The 18,989-nt window shown below is 39.5% G+C and overlaps 1 protein-coding gene across 2 annotated transcripts in view; it reads left to right on the top strand.

Annotated features, from left to right (window-relative positions):
• VPS13A (vacuolar protein sorting 13 homolog A) overlaps positions 1–18,989 on the top strand; it is a 273,789-nt gene that overhangs the window by 166,217 nt on the left and 88,583 nt on the right. For both annotated transcript variants that reach the window (XM_026652410.2, XM_026652411.2), the window contains exons 43-48: positions 2,803–2,958; positions 3,139–3,400; positions 4,428–4,588; positions 12,674–12,777; positions 13,883–14,180; positions 16,078–16,473. In XM_026652410.2, the coding sequence (XP_026508195.1) occupies positions 2,803–2,958; positions 3,139–3,400; positions 4,428–4,588; positions 12,674–12,777; positions 13,883–14,180; positions 16,078–16,473 (1,377 nt within the window). The remainder of the gene's footprint in view (positions 1–2,802; positions 2,959–3,138; positions 3,401–4,427; positions 4,589–12,673; positions 12,778–13,882; positions 14,181–16,077; positions 16,474–18,989) is intronic.

Here is an 18,989-nt window from a genome sequence, read left to right as displayed (position 1 = left end):
TTTCCCTTTCAGTCTGGCTCTCATAAGTCTGACGCTGATGGATTTCTATTCAAGCAACGAATGCTCCACTCCCTTCTTCAAAAGGATGGCAACACCCTCATGGTGTTGTACATCATCCCATCCAGAAAACAGCAAAGTTTCTCCTAAGGCGGCTGTTAATCTTCCTGATCCCATCCATCTGCACTTGCTGACACCAGGATGTGTAAGCTGTAGCGTCTCATCTCTGCTGTGACCTGAGCTAGCTTCCCTGCTTCGTACATTGTCTGTACGTTCCAAAAACCAAGTTTGTTTTTTGTCTTGGTGTTGAGCACTTCAGTCTTCATGACAGTGGCTTCCTTTCGGCTTTCACCACTGGCAGTCATACGGGGGTCATTGACTCCTGAAGGCCATCACACATAGTAATGGTCAATTTCTCCATCACTGTTTCTGTAACACATTTTTTTTTTTACGGGACAGGGTTGTTAGCCCTGTGCCTAAATCTCAACCTGGAGGACCAGGGTGTCTGTTTTGTCGGGCCCCTACGCCACAGACCAACCTGGCATGGTTGAACCTACCAGGAGCAAAAAGCCCCTACCGACACAGACTTGGGGGATCGTTAGAGCATGAAAGCTGTCCTGGCACGACAAGGCACAGAAACCAGAGCACAGCATGGCTGTTGCATGGATGAATGAGGAGGCAGAGCAGTGTTCTACTCAACATTAGAAATCCCTCTACCAGGATGGCGTGTTGGGCAAAATGGAAGAGGTTTTTCGTATGGTCGTTAGCCCGTGGAATTCAACCAGTGCTGGCTTCCATTCGTGACATCTTGGAGTACCTGCTGCACCTTTAGTCATTGGAATTTGTTCTTAGTTCATTGAAAGTGCATCCGGCAGTGATATCTGCATTTCGTCCCCCTTTTCAGGGAAGATCAGTCTTCTCCAGTCCCATGGTGACAAGATTCTTAAAAGGGCTTCTTTGTCTACTCCTCCAGTCCAAGAGCCAGTTTGTCTGTGGAACCTTGACACAGTCCTAGCAGCCTGATGGGACCTTGGTTTTAGCTCTTAGCATCTTGTCCCTTTCCGCTCTTGTCTCGGAAAACTACATTCCTGGTAGTGATGACATCCACGAGGAGTATGTGAGAGTTTCAGGCTCTGATTGCAGGGCCTCCTTATACACAATTCTCCAAAGATAAGGTGACTTTTTACAACCATATCTAAAATTTTTGTCTAAAGCAGTTTCTCAGTTTCATTTGAACCACACGGTATACTTACCTGTATTCCTTTTAAGCTGCATTCGTCTCTGGAGGAGCAGCATCTCCATACATTAGATGTCAGGTGATGTCTATCCTTCAGTCTGGACAGGATGAAGGAGTTCTGTGCCTCGCCTCGCCTGTTTGTGTCATATGCAGATTGTATGAAGAAGGGTCAGGTGGCCTCTTCACAGATGATCTCTAGATTTATACCATCCTGTATCAAGACTGTATATGAAATAAGTCAGTGGGTATGAGCTCATTCGACGAGAGTGCAAGCAATGTCAGTAGTGTTCCTCAGTGACTTTTCCATATTGAACATTTGCATGACTGGCACGTGGTCTTCCATAGGTACATTTACAAACTGCTATGCCATCACCGCATCTTCCAGGGTGGATGCAACTTTCAGAAAGGCTGTCCTGCAATCCTTGTTTAGGTAGATTCTGAGTCCCACCTCCGGCGGGGGGCAGTGGGAGGGTACTGCTTGTGAGTCATCTAAATGGATTTACACAGCTGTATCTACTCACAGTAAGTAATCGGTTTTTTTTTTTTTTTTTTGCTTCTTTGAGATGTGATGTAGATTTGTATTCCTTGACCCACCTTCTGTCCCCTCTGCCTTAGAGCTCATCTCTGTGCATTGAGTGCAAGGGAACTGAGGGAGGGTTGGAGCAGTGCCACCTCATGCGACCGGGTGAGCGTCTATGGCCATGAGGCGCGAGCGTCACCCCTCTGTGGGTACTGCTAGGCAAATTCTCCTGCTCCAGTGCATCAGATGTGCACACATCTAAGTGGAATACACATCTGCATTACATCTCAAAGAACCACTGTTACTGTTACTCTATCTAGAAGAAAAATTTGTCTGACTATGCCAGGTTTCAGCTAGCATGGAACTTTTGTCTTTGACATTTTAAAACAAGTACTTTGAATGGAAACTATCAGAATATTAATCCTTGTCAATGGCATAGGTTTTTCAATAGAGTGCAGCTTCCGGGTGCTGCTGAATTACAGCCTGCTTCTTTTTTAAGGATAGTTGCCCTTTGCTCAAGGAATGCTGTGTGTGTTGTGTGTGTTCCCTTAATAATTGGTTATATTTATGGGATATTAATTAATCATATTTTATACTAAAAATAGCTTTTAGGTGGTACAGAGAAGGTTGGATTTAAATTTTCAGATTAGAAAAAATGCGGTAAACCGAAAACAAATGTGGATCCTGACTTCTTTCCAGTCTGAGACTTTGAGCAATACCTCTCTTCCTATAAACAGTAGAGAGACTAGTCCATAAAGCTCTGAGGCTTGGTGTCAGCCTTTTCATTCTTCTTTCATCTTCTGGATGCTGCTCTAATTTTCACCAGATGGTTATTATTCTCAAGGGACTGTATCCCAGCTCTGAGTAGTCCAAGTGCAGCTATTTTTCCTTTCTGCCCCCGACATACCCCCAGCAGTGGCAGGAACTCTGTCATCAGTATTTTCAGGCTGAGAAGTGCAGTCCAAATGTCTCGGATTGATGCAGAGATTATTCCTAGAAAGAATTTCCCATTTTCTTTTTTGGTTAAATTCATTTTTGGCTTTTTTAGATGAAAAAGAAGGGTAAAGAAGCATTAGAATCAGATGCTGAAGAAGAACACTACAAGGTGCCAGAATATAAAACAGTAATAAACATCTCCTCGAAAGACCAGCTGAACATTACACTATCCAAATGTGGACTACAAATGTTGAGTAACCTGGGCATGGTAAGAAATATCACGTATCTATTTAAATGGGGACTTGCTCACAATCAATAAATTCAGTGTTAGATTGGATGACTTTTTATACAGGTAATCCAGATTTAAATAACACTTCGGTATTTGGTACCACTTGGGGTTATTTATGCTTTTAAATATATATTTTAACAAATTTATTTTGTTCTTTAGGCATTTGCTGAAGCAGCTAGCAAAACTTCAGACATCTTCAAAAAAGATCAAGCACCATTTGTAATAATGAATTCCTTAGGACTTCCCATCACTGTCTCACCCAGTGATTCCTTTAAAGTCCTTAATGTTGAGTCTGGAGCAAAAACATTTCATTTAAAAGATGGGGAAAGTCTAAATATGGAGTTTCTCAGAACTAAAAGTGAGAGTGACCAGTTCACAGCAATGACCACCCTAAGCAGCAAAATGTTTTACATTCAGCTCAGTAAGTTGCATAATAAATCTTCTGCTTTTGTATACATCAGTAGTGCATCTTCCCAGTGAAGAAAATAATGCATGTTTCATATGTTTTTTATTATTTGAAAGGGATAATTTCTGGCTTTCCAATGACATAGCAATATCTGAAATCTTTCTTTAGAGTCATATCAGATTTGTTGTGTGTATGTAAATATTTTCAAATTTACATATGATACACTTGAGCGTAATTACTGTTGTCTGCTGGTTTATTCTATGCCATAATAATGTAGGCCCCAATTTTTGGACAGTCCTTGTCTCAGTCTCTGATTTTTGTGTCTGGAAACAAGTAGTTCAGTCTTCATTTGCATACACAACGTTAAGTGCAAAATTGTGCCTCCAAAATTTGAGTCTGTTTCTGGAAAGTTTAAGCATTTATATATTGTGCTCCTGGAAAAGGTGATTTTTAATAAAGATTTTAAAGAAAATTAGCATGGCTTATTAATTAAAAAAATAATGAACCTATTTTAATACTGTATAGCTTGCAATTGAATAACGTTGATAATGCTAGTTTATTAATTGTGAATTTTGGACTTTTCAAAACTAGTTTGTCAGAGCACCTTCAACCACTTATTTCATTATTACTGTGAAACATTAATGAGTGAAGCTACGGCACCACAGCAATAAAACTTTTTTTAAAAAGATGCAAAACATAATGTCAGTTATCAATCCTTGCAAAACAATTTTTGATGATTTGTAGTGGTAAAAGAAACATTAAAAATATTAGAGATTAACTCATCCTTTCGGGAAATAATTTTGTAGCATTAGCCAAACTACTGTGCAACTTTACTTCTAAGAGAGTGACATTCAGATCAGAAATAGCATAATTCCATATTATATTTTGTAAACGGGTGAATATTCTTCATGTTTCCAGATCGATTTACAGTAAAAATTCTTGAACACAGACTTTTTGTATGAATTGTTGTTTTTTCAGATGTATGTACATGCTGCTTTGATTGCTTCATTAATTTATAACTGTGTATTTTTTCAACTTTGAGGTCCTCAAAAACACTCCACTGCTGACAAGATTCCGTTGACCAAAGTTGGTCGATGTCTTTATAGAGTAAGACATGAGGAGTCGGGTGTTGAAAGATCCATTGTTTGTCAAATTGATACGGTTGAAGGGAGTAAGATGATAACTATACGTTCTCCTGTACAGGTACTACAGTTTTCTTACAATACCATTTTATAAGACTGTTAATATGGGTGACTTTATTATAATTCCACATCACCCATTTTTACAATCATGTTTTAAGAACAGTTATTGAGAGAACTGTTCTAGCACAGATTCTCTTACCAGTGTGGACTGGAATTGTTTTAGCACGGTTACAGGTAATCATTAGAGAGATTTTACAGCACTTGCTTTATATAATACATTTCACAACAGAAAAAGCCCATTCACACTGACCAGGGAAACAGCTATATCATAGTTTCAACTATTGTGGGATAAGAACATGAGGTTCTGTTCTCCTATCCCATGTATGAATGTGAGTCTCTATTCTCTTTTCCCAAATAAGTTGTGGACTAGTCATGGAAGCCTATTCCATAGTTGTGAATGTTTTGCCTTAAGTCTTGGGATATTAAGGAATGATCTGAAAGAGCTTAAATGTATTCTGCAGCCCAGTGTATCCCACAATTCTGGACAACTGGGACACTCCCCTCCACTGAGCAGCTCACGGAGGTGGATCAAAGTTTTGGTGCTGTGTCCTCTGACCATGCCCCCTCTGCTCCTGCTTGCTGCCAGTTCCTCTGCTCTGCAGCAGCAGTCGGTTGGTGGTATGATTGCTCCTGCCCCCATTTGTTTGAAAGATTAAGTACAGATTCCAACACAGGTACTCTACTCCCTACAATGGTGGCTGGACCATGACAGTGTCTGCAAAGTCATGCCCACCTGCCTTCGGGATGCTCTCTTTCTCACAACTGACTAGCACACTTGGAGACTCAAGCATCTCAGGGCCTCTGGAGCCTGGAGGAAAATGCTCACAGCATAATCTCTGTAGAGTTGAAAAAGTGGTCAAGGTGGCCCTGAGAAGGTTCCATTCTGGAATAGAGTGGAACTGTGTCCTGGTTCAATCTGATAACACGACTGTGGTCGCATATTTAAACAACCAAGGGGGAACAAGGAGTCCAGTGCTATATGCAGAAGCAATGGAGATAATGAAGGTGGGTGGAGCAGTTTCTTTTCCTCCAAGAGATTCCCCATAAAACGGGATCTGAAACAAAAAGCCGACGGGCTCAGCAAACACAGGGTCAGTAACTCCAAGAGGTGATTGAATCAGAAGGTTTTCAATCTTAATGTTCAGACTTTTTGTCTCCGTTCAATCGACCTCTTCACAAATTATACGAATGCAAAGAGGCCAAAATACTTCTCCAGGAAGACAGACTCCAGATCCAAGGGGACAGATGCCTTATCACACAGTTGGTCACAGGACCTTTTCTATGTATTTCCACCATTTACACTAGTGGGGAAAGTGATCCAAACAATCAAGTGAGAACAAGCATCCACATTGGCTGAGGAAACACCTTGGTTTCTGACCTGATAGAGCTGAACCAGAGGCCTCCACTCCAGCTTCCATGGAGACTGGAAATTCTCTCAAAGTCCTTTTCTTCATCTGTATCTGCAGTGGTTTCAGCTAACAGTTTTTCTTTTGAGAGAAAAGCACTAGAAGGTGTGGGACAGCCCTCCAGAGTCTTTAAGGCCTTTACTTTCATCTAGGCCAGTATTGATACTAAAAACAGAGATTAATAAGACTGGGACTTTTCAGCTTGGAAAAGAGATGACATAGGGAGCATATGATAGAGGTCTATAAAATCATGACTGGTGTGGAGAAAGTAAATAAGGAAATGTTATTTACTCCTTCTCATAACACAGGAACTAGGGGCCACCAAATGAAATTAATAGGCAGCAGGTTTAAAACAAACAAAAGGAAGTATTTTTTCACATGACGCACAGTCAACCTGTGGAACTCCTTGCCGGAGGATGTTTTGAAGGCCAAGACTATAACAGGATTCAAAAAAGAAATAGATAAATTAATGGAGGATAGATCCATCAATGCTGTTAGCCAGGATGGGCAGGGATGGTGTCTCTAGCCTCTGTTTGCCAGAAGCTGGGAATTGGCAACAGGGGAATGATCACTTGATGATTATCTGTTCTGTTCATTCCCTCTGGGGCAGCTGCCATTGGCCACTGTCAGAAGACGGATACTGGGCTAGATGGACCTTTGATCTGACCCAGTATGGCCGTTATGTTCCTATACTCTGCTATAATGTCCAGATTCATTTGCTGGTGCCAAGAGCACAGTGCAAATCCCATAAAGCTAGGAATACCAGTCATTTTGGACTTTCTCCAAGAAGGCAGAAACAGAGGTCTCCAACCCAGCACCATTATATGTAAAGTATCTGCTCATAGATAGTAGTGTGCTTTATCCAGGGACCCTAGACTTACTTGCAGAAAACCTCCAGGTAGCCAAATTTCTTAGACCAGTACAATCAGACTGGCGGTCAGGCCCCTCATCCAAAATGGAACCTACTTGTCCAGTGGTATTACCTTTAAAATTATACCATCTTGATCATGGAACCAGTCTTGTGTCCATAACCCAAAAAAAATGCTTGCTTTATAAACCGGGAATTATTAAAAATAAAGGGAATCCTGATGCCTATTTATTACTAGCTCCCAAGTAATCAGCAATCTCCTGTAAGAATCCTTTTGACTCAACAGGGCATACTTCATATTTAAATTTGTTTCAGTTTTTGTGCAGTGAGACACGGGTTTAATTGTAGAAAGTCAGGGAATTTTTAGTCCTGGAAAGCCCACAATGCACCAATCCTTACAGGAAATATTTTTTCTTATTTTTCTTACTTATTTTTTCACTTTGTTCTTTGACATCCTGACTCATTCAGGCCCTCTTAATCTTCCTAGCTTCACTGGGTCAGACTACAGGAAGGGTCATATCTGTGACCTAATTGACATATAGCTGATTTGAGATGTTCTGAACAGTCTCATCCTTTAAGATGCCATATCCCTCACTGTTGATATTTGTAGCCCTTTCAGTCTTTGGTTTTGAAAACAAAGGGCTGCCCTTTGAGTGACTGTCCATGCGTTTTCCACTCTTTGTAAGCATGCTCTCACAAGCACGAGATTGTATTATTTTGAATGGCAGTGTCCATTGGGCTGCACCTGCTTCTTTACTGCCCTCTCGTTTCCTGTAGCCATGGACATAAAGGGCCCAGTGGCTGCAAACCACATTCAGTTCCTTTTTGCCCCCTATGATTGCGAGGTGGAACCCTGTAGTGCCCAAGTTCCTTGCTCTTAGCAAGTTAGCTAGCATAGTTTGTATTAGTTCAGAATAGTTGTTAATTATTGTACTCTAGATGAGGTTTTGGGCTTTTTTTGTTCCTTCCCCTATGCTCTGTTGGTTTAAAAGAAGTGTTAGACTTAAGAATAGAGTTGTGATATGTTTTCTTTCTCCCTATATAACCTCTGTACAAGGGCCTTATCCCCTCCCCATAACCACCATACAGCAGTTCTGAAATGGCCAACCATAAGTTGCTGGTGTTCACTCTGCCTCTCCTGCAGTGCACTGATGCCTAGGAATGACAGGCACTTCAGATGTCTGTTATGCCTGGGAGACAGACATGCTCCAGAACGCTGCTCTGTTTACAAAATCTTCTCCAAGAGGACCCAGAAGGCAAGAGATGCAAAACTGAAACACTTTTTCCCAGAGAGGCCCATGCAAGTCTCATTGGATCCTGGCAGGCTTTTGGAAAACCTCCAGATATCAGGTTAATCCAGTGCCCAGGTGAGCTGAGATGCCAAGCTGAGTTACTGAGCCATTTCGCATAAGCCCCTTTCATTGTCCATTTTGGTGGTGTCCTCAGCAAGTGGCCAGAAGGAGCATCACTTCCAGGACCAAGGCAGATACTGATTTCCTTCTTCAAATAGGGATCATAGGGCTTTCCCCTAAGGCTCACTTCTCTAGAAGCCTAAAAGTGGAGTCCAACACTGAAACTCAACCCAGCACCAGTGGTTTCTGTCCATACCAGAAACCACAGTGCCTCCAACACCAACCTCTCACCAAACACTCTGGCACTGAGCATTGTGCTGCTGAGTGTCTCTATCGTGAGATGTCTCTCTTTGGCACAAACTACTTTTTTCAAAAACAATGGAGACTGCTGCTCCAGTGGCTCAAGGACTGTGTGTATCAGCACCAATGTACTACTTGATGCGAACAGACCTTTCTCATTGAGAGTCTACAGAAGGTCATTACCAAATAACCCACAGTACCAACAGGGCATGTGTAACAGAAGTGCGCCTCAACCTCAGAGGCACATAGCAGGGCTTCCTCTCCTGAGCATGCCCCCTCTTCTCTTGTCTGGCACAGTGAGAGTCCGGCAAAGAATTGAAGGATGAATCCTTGAGGGATACCAGAAAAATCGGGAACCAATAGGGAGCGCCCTTTGGGTATCCACCAATCGCACCTGTGCTCGTTCCCCTGGGAAGTAAATCCATACTCAGGGAATTGGCATAATCTGGGGTCTTTAGAGACAGATTCACTTTGCCAAGTATGCAGCTTCATTTGTATCAGGCTTCTCTCCTGTCCCATCTTCAACTTGTGAAGGGCAAGGAAGAATATAGTAGGAATGGCCATTCGCCCACACCTTATCAGCCTTTGGCCATCTTATTGCCCTTTCCAGATAAAGCTGTTAGGGCCCCACTCCCCAGTCACAGCTTCTATGGATGAGCTGAAAGTCTTCCAGGACTTATTGAAAAGAATTATGGAGATGCTGGACATCCCACTGGAAATTTATACAGGAGAAAACACCACAAACTTTTGGATATTCTTTAGTCTTCCTTTATGGGGCAACTGGCTAAGCCCCTTAATGATGGGCTACTCAGACTGGCCAAAATGATTTGGCAAATGCCTGTATCAATGACAGCAGCCTCTAAAAGCAGCCAATAGATATTAAGTAACTGCTAAATGGTTTGAATATATTTACCAGTACACTACCTCTAATGCTCTTGTGGTGGCGGCAGGTCAAGAAAAATCAAATCAGCAAGGTCAGCCCAAATCCACTTCTTTGGAGAAAGACCCAAAGAAATTAGACCTCTTTGGGAGGAAGGCGCCTCCTCAGCAAGCTCTCAGATGAGAGTAGCAAATCATTGGGCATTACTCTCAAAATGCCCTTTCTGCTTTGGGACAGACTTTCCATCTGCATAGAGTCCTGAAAGACTAGCATGAGTAATTAAAATCCCTCATGACTGGCACGTGAAGCAGCCCTCAGTGCGTCTGACACAGCAGCCAGAACAATAGTCACCACCATGTTGATGAGATCTTCCTGGTTGCAGGCATTGGAATTCCCATGGAGGTCCAGGTAAGCATTGAGGACCTCCCACTTGAGGGCAACAAGCTCTTCTGTGAGGTATGGATGAAACACTCCATAATCCAAAGGACTCAAGAACATTCCTAAGATCTTTGGGTGTGTATATCCCAACCCCAAAAGAGGAAGAGTCCAACACAACCATTTTATAGACAGAGGCCACAAACTCAGTCCTATTCACAGCAATGGTCTTCAGAACGCCTGAAGAGGTAATTTCACCAGAGGTGGTGATCTGCCTCTTCCTCAGCTGCCCCACAGTCTCTCAGGCATCAGGTAAGAAATGGTTTTGACACACATATCAAGACACTAGCTGGACCACCTTCAGATCCACTTTCCTCCAACCCCCCTTTTTCCAACTGCTTTTCCTATTTCCAAGAAGCCTGGACTGAGGGTCCTCAAACTAATCAGCAAGGGATGTCCCATATAGTTTTAAAATGTTCAAGCTCCTTTCCTGTCCCTCTTCAGGGACACTTCTCATGAGACTGTTGAAGTAAGAAGTACGTTGCCCTCATTCAGGTGGGAACAGTAAGAGAAAGGTCTCCAGAGTTCAGGGATAGGTGATTTCATACATATTGCTACTTATCCTTGATCTTCATAGTAATCTCAACATCTTCATCTGTTGCTTCAAAATTCTGTAGAGTTCCCTTGCTTCTGTTACCTCCTCTTTGGATCCAACTGCTTTGTGGCTCTTGACATAAAAGACACCTATTTCTACATTTCATGGGACTCCCACCTCCTTCCTAGAATGTGAGCAGTTGTCAGAGAAAGCTAATGCTGAGCTGCTCAGATAGAAAATCTTTTCCATTTGGCTTTATATATCTGTCTGATATAAGATTTTCTGCTTTGGAACAAGAAGTCTTGAACCACATCCAAGTAGCTTTTCTGTAGTCAGCCAGCATCCAAGCTGTCAGATGCAATGTGCAGGGTCTGGATAGACATCCCCAAGCAAGTGTCAATCCTCCAAGGAGATGAAATCAAACCGTTTTCCTATTGCTAACACCTTTGCTTCCTCAGAGCTGATTTCAACTGAGTGTTCAGTAATAGAGGAGGAAGACTTCAGTGTCCAAGCTGGTAAGCCCACGTCCATCCTTGTCTTCTACAGATAACTCTGTAGTCTCCCTATTGTCTTCAGTCTTGAAACAGGTAGACTTTGCTACCATGTCACCCAGAAGACTTTTCTGAATCTTGATCCTTCTCTGAGGTATTTGCATTGTGTCTCTACCTGCAAATACCAGAGGTGGTTCAGCTGTTTCCACTAATCTCTGGGATTTAGCCATGCCCTTCTGCCTTCTGAAGCAGAATCTTGGCTTCCAGAGCTGTAAATATATTGGAAGTTTAGGGCTTCTACTTTGTCCATTGCAATCATAGTTGTAAAGCTGATCTTGAGACGGCAGTAAGCAAAAGCATTTCACTTATTTTTTTTATCCCTTAGGGGACCAGATTTCCAGAGCTGTGTCCCTTGAATGATACCATCTGCTGAACTCATTTTTCCTTACTGCTTGCTCGTCCCTAGTGTCTCAGACTGTGGGATAGGTTGTTATCCAGTAGAAAAAGCTAAGCTGCCACCAGTATTTCCACATTTGTAAGAGAAGCCCAGCACAGATGTTTCACACTGGAGGGGAGGTTATTCATAAAAAAGGAGTAATCAGATAAATACTTGATTGATACTTCATATATCAGAATTTTCTACAAGAGTATGCAGAGTCTGTCTACTTAGTCTAATCTCAGATACATGGGTTTATTGTATAACTTCTACTGTTGATGATTTTATGAAATATATCAAATGAAGGCCTTGCCAAAACAGATCAGAATCAATATCTGATAGAAAAGTGAATATTTTCACATTTCCTTGTAGAAAATTTCATGCTTTTTAATATTATTGGCTTAATAATCCATTTGTATACACCTCTACATATTTCAGGGCACCAAAATAGTATCAGACATCTCTCCCAAGAGAGACATTATTAAGAACACTAAAAAAGGATTTTTTAAAAACAAACTAAACTGATTTAGCAATATTCATTACCTGTTTGTTGCCAAGTCTGAATCACACTAAGACATAAAAAAAAAAGTGTGTGTACATGAGCAACATTAATCATGTGCAGTTTTGATTATAATAAATGTGATGGCTGAAGAACTTTTTTTTTTTTAAACAGTTGCTATAATTTTGTAGTACTTTCTTCTGTAAGTTTCTTGACCTGCAAACACTAAACTTCATGTTTTGAAACGTGTGTTGTGGGAGGTATTGATCATTGTAGCAGTGGAGATATGGCTGCATGTTTTGCATCTGTTGTTCGGCATGGTGTGATGTTGCTTTTTTGTGTTAGTGTGTCCTGGTCTGTGGAGAGCTTGCTTCTGATGATGAGCTTGAAGCGGTTCGGGGATTGTTTGAAGGCCAGAAGAGGTAGTTCAAGAAATATTTCTTTCAGGATGGTGTCCCCATTAAGTATGGGTTGTAGTTGTTTGCTGATACTCCATGTGGGTTCCAGTGTGAGGTGGTAGGTGACAACTTAGGGGTGTGCGGTTGGAGGGGGTTTTATATCTGTATTGAAGCAGGTTCTCTTGAGGTATTTGGGTTGCTCGTTCCATGATGTGAGCTACTTCTCTGGTGGAGTGTCCTTGTTTGGTGAAAGCAGTCCTGAGTGTATTAAGATGTATATCCTGGACTTTCTCCTCGGAGCATATTATGTAGTATCTGAGGGCTTGATTGTAGATAACAGATTCCTTCGTGTGTTTGGGGTGATTACTGGAAATCTACAGGATTGGTTATAAGGAATTTCTCATTCTGCACTTTACCATAATTGAAATATTTTAGATCTTTAAGGCTTTTATTAATGTAATTTATGCAGACTTTTATTTTTCACAGATAAGGAATCATTTTTCAATTCCACTGAGTCTTTTTGAAGATGGAACATGTCTAGGAACTGCTTCACCAATAAACGAATTTAACATACCACTGACCTCTTACAGGTGATCATTTACATTCTTCTTTTAATATAGACTATATTGTATAAGTAATGATGGCTAATGTAGTAAATACAAAGACAAGTTATACATATTTTTTGATTGAAAATTAACCAAGTTTTCCAGAATTGTTCTTTTCATTATTGAAAGGTTAGAACTGTTGATGATATAGAAGTAGCCATACCATGTCATGCTAAGATTTTCTCAGCGCCTCAAAGTTAGAGGATAAATATTTGGCAGGGAGACTTTGAGCTGCTCCAAGTCTGGGATTTTTAAAGGAGTTTAGGGTAGTGGGCATCTGATTCCCATTGACTCCTTTGAAAATTCCGGCCCAAGCGCTGCAGGAAGTGATTATGGTCATCCAATAAAGAGCAGTCTCTACACTTGATTGAATGATTGGGGTGCTAAGATTGAAATTCCTTCTGCCCCTCCCATTGTCACCTTTGGAAAACATTTTTTGCTACATTTTATTGTAAATACTGTAGTTAAATTATATTTCTGATTATATTATTTTTTCAAAATTATTTAGTGGTGTTAGTAACATCAGATTCATTGCACAGGTAGTTCCGTCAGTCTGACTGTAGGAGCATCCTACTAATAGGTTTAATCAGCTAGACACATGTTTACTCTAATACAGTGGCTGAATCTAGGAAGCAAGTTAGATTAAATTGGTGCTGTACTTAAAAAAGCAAGATATCTGTCATTATCCCTCATATTTTATGCTTTATGTGCCTCAGAGAAGGGCAGTATCTGAGATTAGCTTGACGCCCCACAACAGAAAAACACAGGAATCTTGGCTCCTACTCTTCCTAATACACAGAGAGGTTTCAAGGCCCCTTATGTGTCTCCAATAGTCACTGCTTTCCCGTGAGTTCTGTAATGGGGTGCACATACCACTCAAAGAACCCTTTGGTTAGAAGCATTTTTTTTGCTTCCTCTTTTAATAGCTTTGTTTTGTTTTAATTTTATATTGAGAAACAGTTGTTTAAAACCAACAAATTAGGTAAATATATAATATTTGAATTTTGTTATTAAAATTTCTATTTTTAAAAGTTTGTTACTGAGAGATTAGAAAGCTATCAGAAGAGTTTAAAAATGTTTTCATCTGCAGATCACTACTTTGTTTGCAACCAGTAACTGATGAAAATGGAATTGGTGGAGAATATGAAATGTGTGAAGGAATTAGCTTTGATGAAATTATGAAAAATTTTGGCAACTTAATACAGAGGAAATGCCAGTCCGTGAAATCAACTAATCATTCACTTATCATTAATGTTGTGCCAGTAAAAGATACCTTGACGTCTTCAGTATGTGCAGATGATGGATGGGATTTACCATACGTTATTCATTTATGGCCCTCTGTCCTTCTCCGCAATCTTCTTCCTTATCCAATTACTTATTCTCTAGAGGTAATCTTTACAATTATTATTTTTGTATTGTTCTGGTATATGCTGTGTAATTTGGTTGAAAGTAAACATTCTTTTACGGGCAGGCCTAAATAAGCACAGAAATGTTTCTGCGGCATTATTGGTTAAACACAACTCTAGATGTTATAGGAGTGATGTTTGGTCTATTGGAGGAGAAACAGATACCATAGTATGAAAGATGCTATCCTAAATTATAAATACATCAAATATATGAAATGCAGGCAAAGAGAAACTTCAACACTTCCACTATAGGCAAGTTTAGTACAGTACATATTAACTTTGCCATACGAGACTCCATTTTTGATTGTCAAGTAGAGCTGGATCCTAGTAACTCTCTGCAGCGTAAATATGCAAGATCCTTTTTCATGTGGACTGTGACTGCCTCAAGAAACAGTGGCATCAATAGGAGTACGTCCTAGTAAATTACCAAGAGAAGGGCAATGGAAATTTAGAAGGGAGACACCAAAAATAAACATCCATTTTGATGTAAGTGCTCTTTATATTCAGCAAACAGACATACAAATAATAAACAAGTCCTATTTTGAGCTGAGTTGTCAAAACTCACCAAGTGACTCTCTCAAGTAGAGACTATTACTTCTAATACAAATAAGAGCAACAGATAGATTGTTTTCCACATTTGTCATTAAATAAAACAAATTCCAGAAACAGAATCAGTTAAAAAAAATTAACTTTTGCCTACCTCAGGCTGATAATAGGTGCTTCAGTTGAACTCTGCAATGATTTTAGATTCCCTATAGATAATGGGTAAAATATTTTAACATTGATTTAGGAGCCTAAATCGCATTGAAAATCATTGTATCAATGGGTACTTAATTCACCCTTTTTCATCTTTGTTTAAAAAAAGTGGGGTGGTTACAGATTGGTTATTGACAGGCATTGTTTACATAATGATGACTTTAAAAATGAAGAGGTTTGCCCCCTCCTCAGAAAAACAATCTTTTGACTCAGAAGTGCTTCTTAATTAGACTAATGTGAAATTTTCCTTTTTGGGGGAAGGCGTGGAATGTGCTATATATGGCTTTTCAATACCAGGTGCACTTGGTAATTAAACAGATAAATTATAGCTTCCAGTGTGGATTCCAATCTTCTTTCAGATTTGAGATGCATGTCGTGGTGGTGAGTGGTGTACTGTTTTTAGTTCCAGATGATTTTGGCCATGCTAGAACCCTTGAAGACAGAAGTTGGTTGGTAGTAAGGGGCAATTTTATGTCATCACCAAAGGATTTTATCAATTGTGTTCAAGTATCTACTGTAGTTCTAGAGTTGCTTGATGTATATATCAGATCAATCACTGATGATTATTTTTTAATTTCATATCAAATGTGTGGGGTTTTCATATGAATACAAATAAAAGTTAATCCAAAATGAAGGAAATTCACTATCATTAAAAAATGTGTAATTGAGTGATGACTACTAGAGATTTTTTTTTCAGTGAATTCAGTAAAAGTTGCTAAATCTCAAAATACTTTTGCATTGTTTAAATAAGTTTTTCATAATCATTTATTAATTTATTAAATTATCATTTATTACTTTTGAGTGACTAAAATCTGCTAAGGATTTCATAAACAAGAGAAATTCCCTGCCAAAAAAAAATTACATAATCAAGTCAAAGAAAAACAATATGGAGAGAATCGAGGGAAGAAAGGACAGAGAGGGTACAGTAATAAGATTAAAGGATTGTTTGTGGCACAAAACTTAGTAATTAAGTGACATATGTACATGCTTTTTAATATTTTGCCTATTCTGTGCATCTAAAATAAACTTTTTTAAAAGGTACATAAAAATGGCACAAATTAAACCAAGATGATGATACAACTGTGTATCTTGTCCCATGTGAATGTAAAAATTTTTTTTTAAGGGAAATGATAACAAATGGGACACTCTAGAGGATGGATGTTCAACTCAGATTCATAATGCAGTATTGGATCAAACCAAGCTGGAATTGCAGCTACTTAATTATCTTGATCAAAATTGGAAAAGCGAGTACCATATAAGAACTAATCAGCAAGAAATTGGCTTCATCACATTCTCTTGTATCACTGAAGTGGATAAGACTGAACTAGATATTGCTGTTCATGTGACCTATGCAACTGGACAAATGATCATAGCAATTCACAGTCCGTATTGGATGGTAAACAAAACTGGCCGAATGCTGCAATACAAAGCTGATGGCATTCACCGCAAGCATCCTCCTGACTACAAAAAGCCACTTCTTTTTTCTTTCCAGCCTAAAAATTTCTTCCACAATAACAAGGTACTGTAAGTGAATTTTATTAATAAACTGACAGCTAAGTGAAATTAGTTGTCATCCTTCCTTTACTAATTGAAAGTTTTTCAGAACTTTGAAAACTAATGACAGCTGTAAATGTAGCAGTAAAGTTTATTGTATTTACTAGATAGCATGAAATTAGTAAATTTGTGCACCAATACAGGATTTTATGAGATTTCTTAAGGAGATGAGAAATTTACCTATTTTTGGCTTGTAAGTGAAGCGGTAAAATAGGAACTGAAAAATCCTTTGAGGCGTGATGTATTACAGTGGTCACCATTTTAAAAAAAAAAAAGGCACGTTCACCAACCATTGCCATCATGATACAGGAGATACTGCAGGTATTTCTGTATTCTTGGAATAGGACATAGGAGCCAGATCCCACTTTGAGCACTTGCAATTGCCAATGACAATGAAAAATGAAGAGATCAGTACTTCATATGATTTATCCCTAACATTGTGTCTTGGATGTTAAATTAAGAAAGCTACCATTGGTAAATGGTATTTATTACTTTAATAATGGGAGTGCCCAGATGCCCAAATCAGAAATAAGGAGTTCCATTGTGCTAGGTGCTATACAAACATATAGAAAGGCATGCTCTCTGCCCCAAACAGCTTTCAGTCTTAAGGCCCTCATCCTACAAGCTGATCTCTATGAGCACAATAATTTGCCCATGCAGATCTCCTTGGGGATCCAGGTCTAACTGAAGATAAGACATGCTGTGCAAAGGTCTAGATTCTAAATGGTCCAGAGTGGGTGAAAGATAACAAAAAAACAGCTCAGCCTGTATCAACTTGGTTGAAAAATAAGCAAAAGTTGGAGAGCAAGAGACTGGTACAAACTAAATATGTGCAAACTGAAAAACTGTGTTTAGGCTTCTAAGGCTACTAGTGAGGTCAAAGGTGGGTGTAACAAGGAATTAATGGATTCTAGAAATGGAAGGAAATGTGTTTTTATTGAATGGTGATAATGGGATGAGATTGACCCAGCTTTTTTGGATGTTGTTTTTTTGGAGGGATTACTTGGCAATTTGCTTAAGCATGGAACCCTCCATTAAAATTATTAGGCCTTTGTTATCCTGATCCTAAAATATGCCATGATTAGAACAGGCCAGAGGGAAAGAGAGAACCACATGGCATTACTACTTCCATCTGCCTCAACTAAATGCTCAGCAAAACCTTTGATGTTAATCTGTAGTTTTTGCCTTTGCCTCTCCTTATTTCTCCTTTTTTGTCTTCCTCTTTTTCTTTCTGTCTGACTTTGTCAGCCAAGACAAATCTGTCTTTTTACAACACTGCTATGAGCCTGTGACCAAAAAGCAAGCTAAAAGTAACACTTTATACAGTCTAATTCTAGTAAAAGTTGACTGTCTTGTAGTGGCTATTAAGATAATGGTGTATGGATGTAATTTCCCAGGAACTGGGTTGAAAGCGAGGGAGTATGGGAGATAGAAGACACATTGTCTGTTTTTACTATTTTTTTTTCTCCCTTTGTGCTTTTAGGGTTTTTTTAAAGAAATAAGATAGGTCATAACTACTACTCAAGACCATTTAAACTGACTTTTTCTTTTTCGCCAAAATAAAAGGACAGTTAACATCACGTTTAATACTAAGAACTATCAAACAGTTTAAAAGTATATAGTCAGAGGAAAGGGGAATATGGGAAATTGTTAAAATTAGTTTTACTTAACCTTTCAGACCCCAAATTAGGACATACACCTACTCAGGGCAAAGCTTAAGCAAATGCTTAAAGTAAGGCTGCATAATGATGTTGCTTAAAAGGTTAATATATTTTTAGTAGTGGTTGTTACAATGGGAGTAAGCTGGTGATAAGTTCACATAAAACTGCAATTTAGTGTTTAATGTTGTAATAGTTAAATAAGAATGTTAAATCACCTTTAAATCACCTTGTTGAGACAGGTTTCAGAGTAGCAGCCGTGTTAGTCTGTATCCGCAAAAAGAAAAGGAGTACTTGTGGCACCTTAGAGACTAACAAATTTATTTGAGCATAAGCTTTCGTGGGCTACAGCCCACTTCTTCGGATGCACAGAATGGAACATATATTGAGGAGAGATGTATACACATGCAGAGAGCATGAAAAGGTGAGAGTTGTCTTACCAACTCTGAGAGGCCAATTAAGTAAGAGGAAAAAAAACTTCTGAAGTGATAATCAAGATAGCCCAGTACAGTTTATCTTGATTATCACTTCAGAAGTTTTTTTTCTCTTACTTAATTGGCCTCTCAGAGTTGGTAAGACAACTCCCACCTTTTCATGCTCTCTGCATGTGTTTACATCTCTCCTCAATATATGTTCCATTCTGTGCATCCGAAGAAGTGGGCTGTAGCCCACGAAAGCTTATGCTCAAATAAATTTGTTAATCTCTAAGGTGCCACAAGTACTCCTGTTCTTCTTGTTGAGACAACCACCTTATTAATACAATAGATAGCACAAGAGTGTGTGTGTGTGTGTGTGTGTGTGTGTGTGTGTGTGTGTGTGTGTG

Source organism: Terrapene carolina, unplaced genomic scaffold (assembly GCF_002925995.2).
Source record: "Terrapene carolina triunguis isolate 2854851 unplaced genomic scaffold, T_m_triunguis-2.0 Scaffold113, whole genome shotgun sequence".
Lineage (NCBI taxonomy): Eukaryota > Metazoa > Chordata > Testudines > Emydidae > Terrapene > Terrapene triunguis.
Note: the sequence above shows the minus strand (reverse complement) of the source record. Positions and strands in the feature narration are given on the sequence as shown.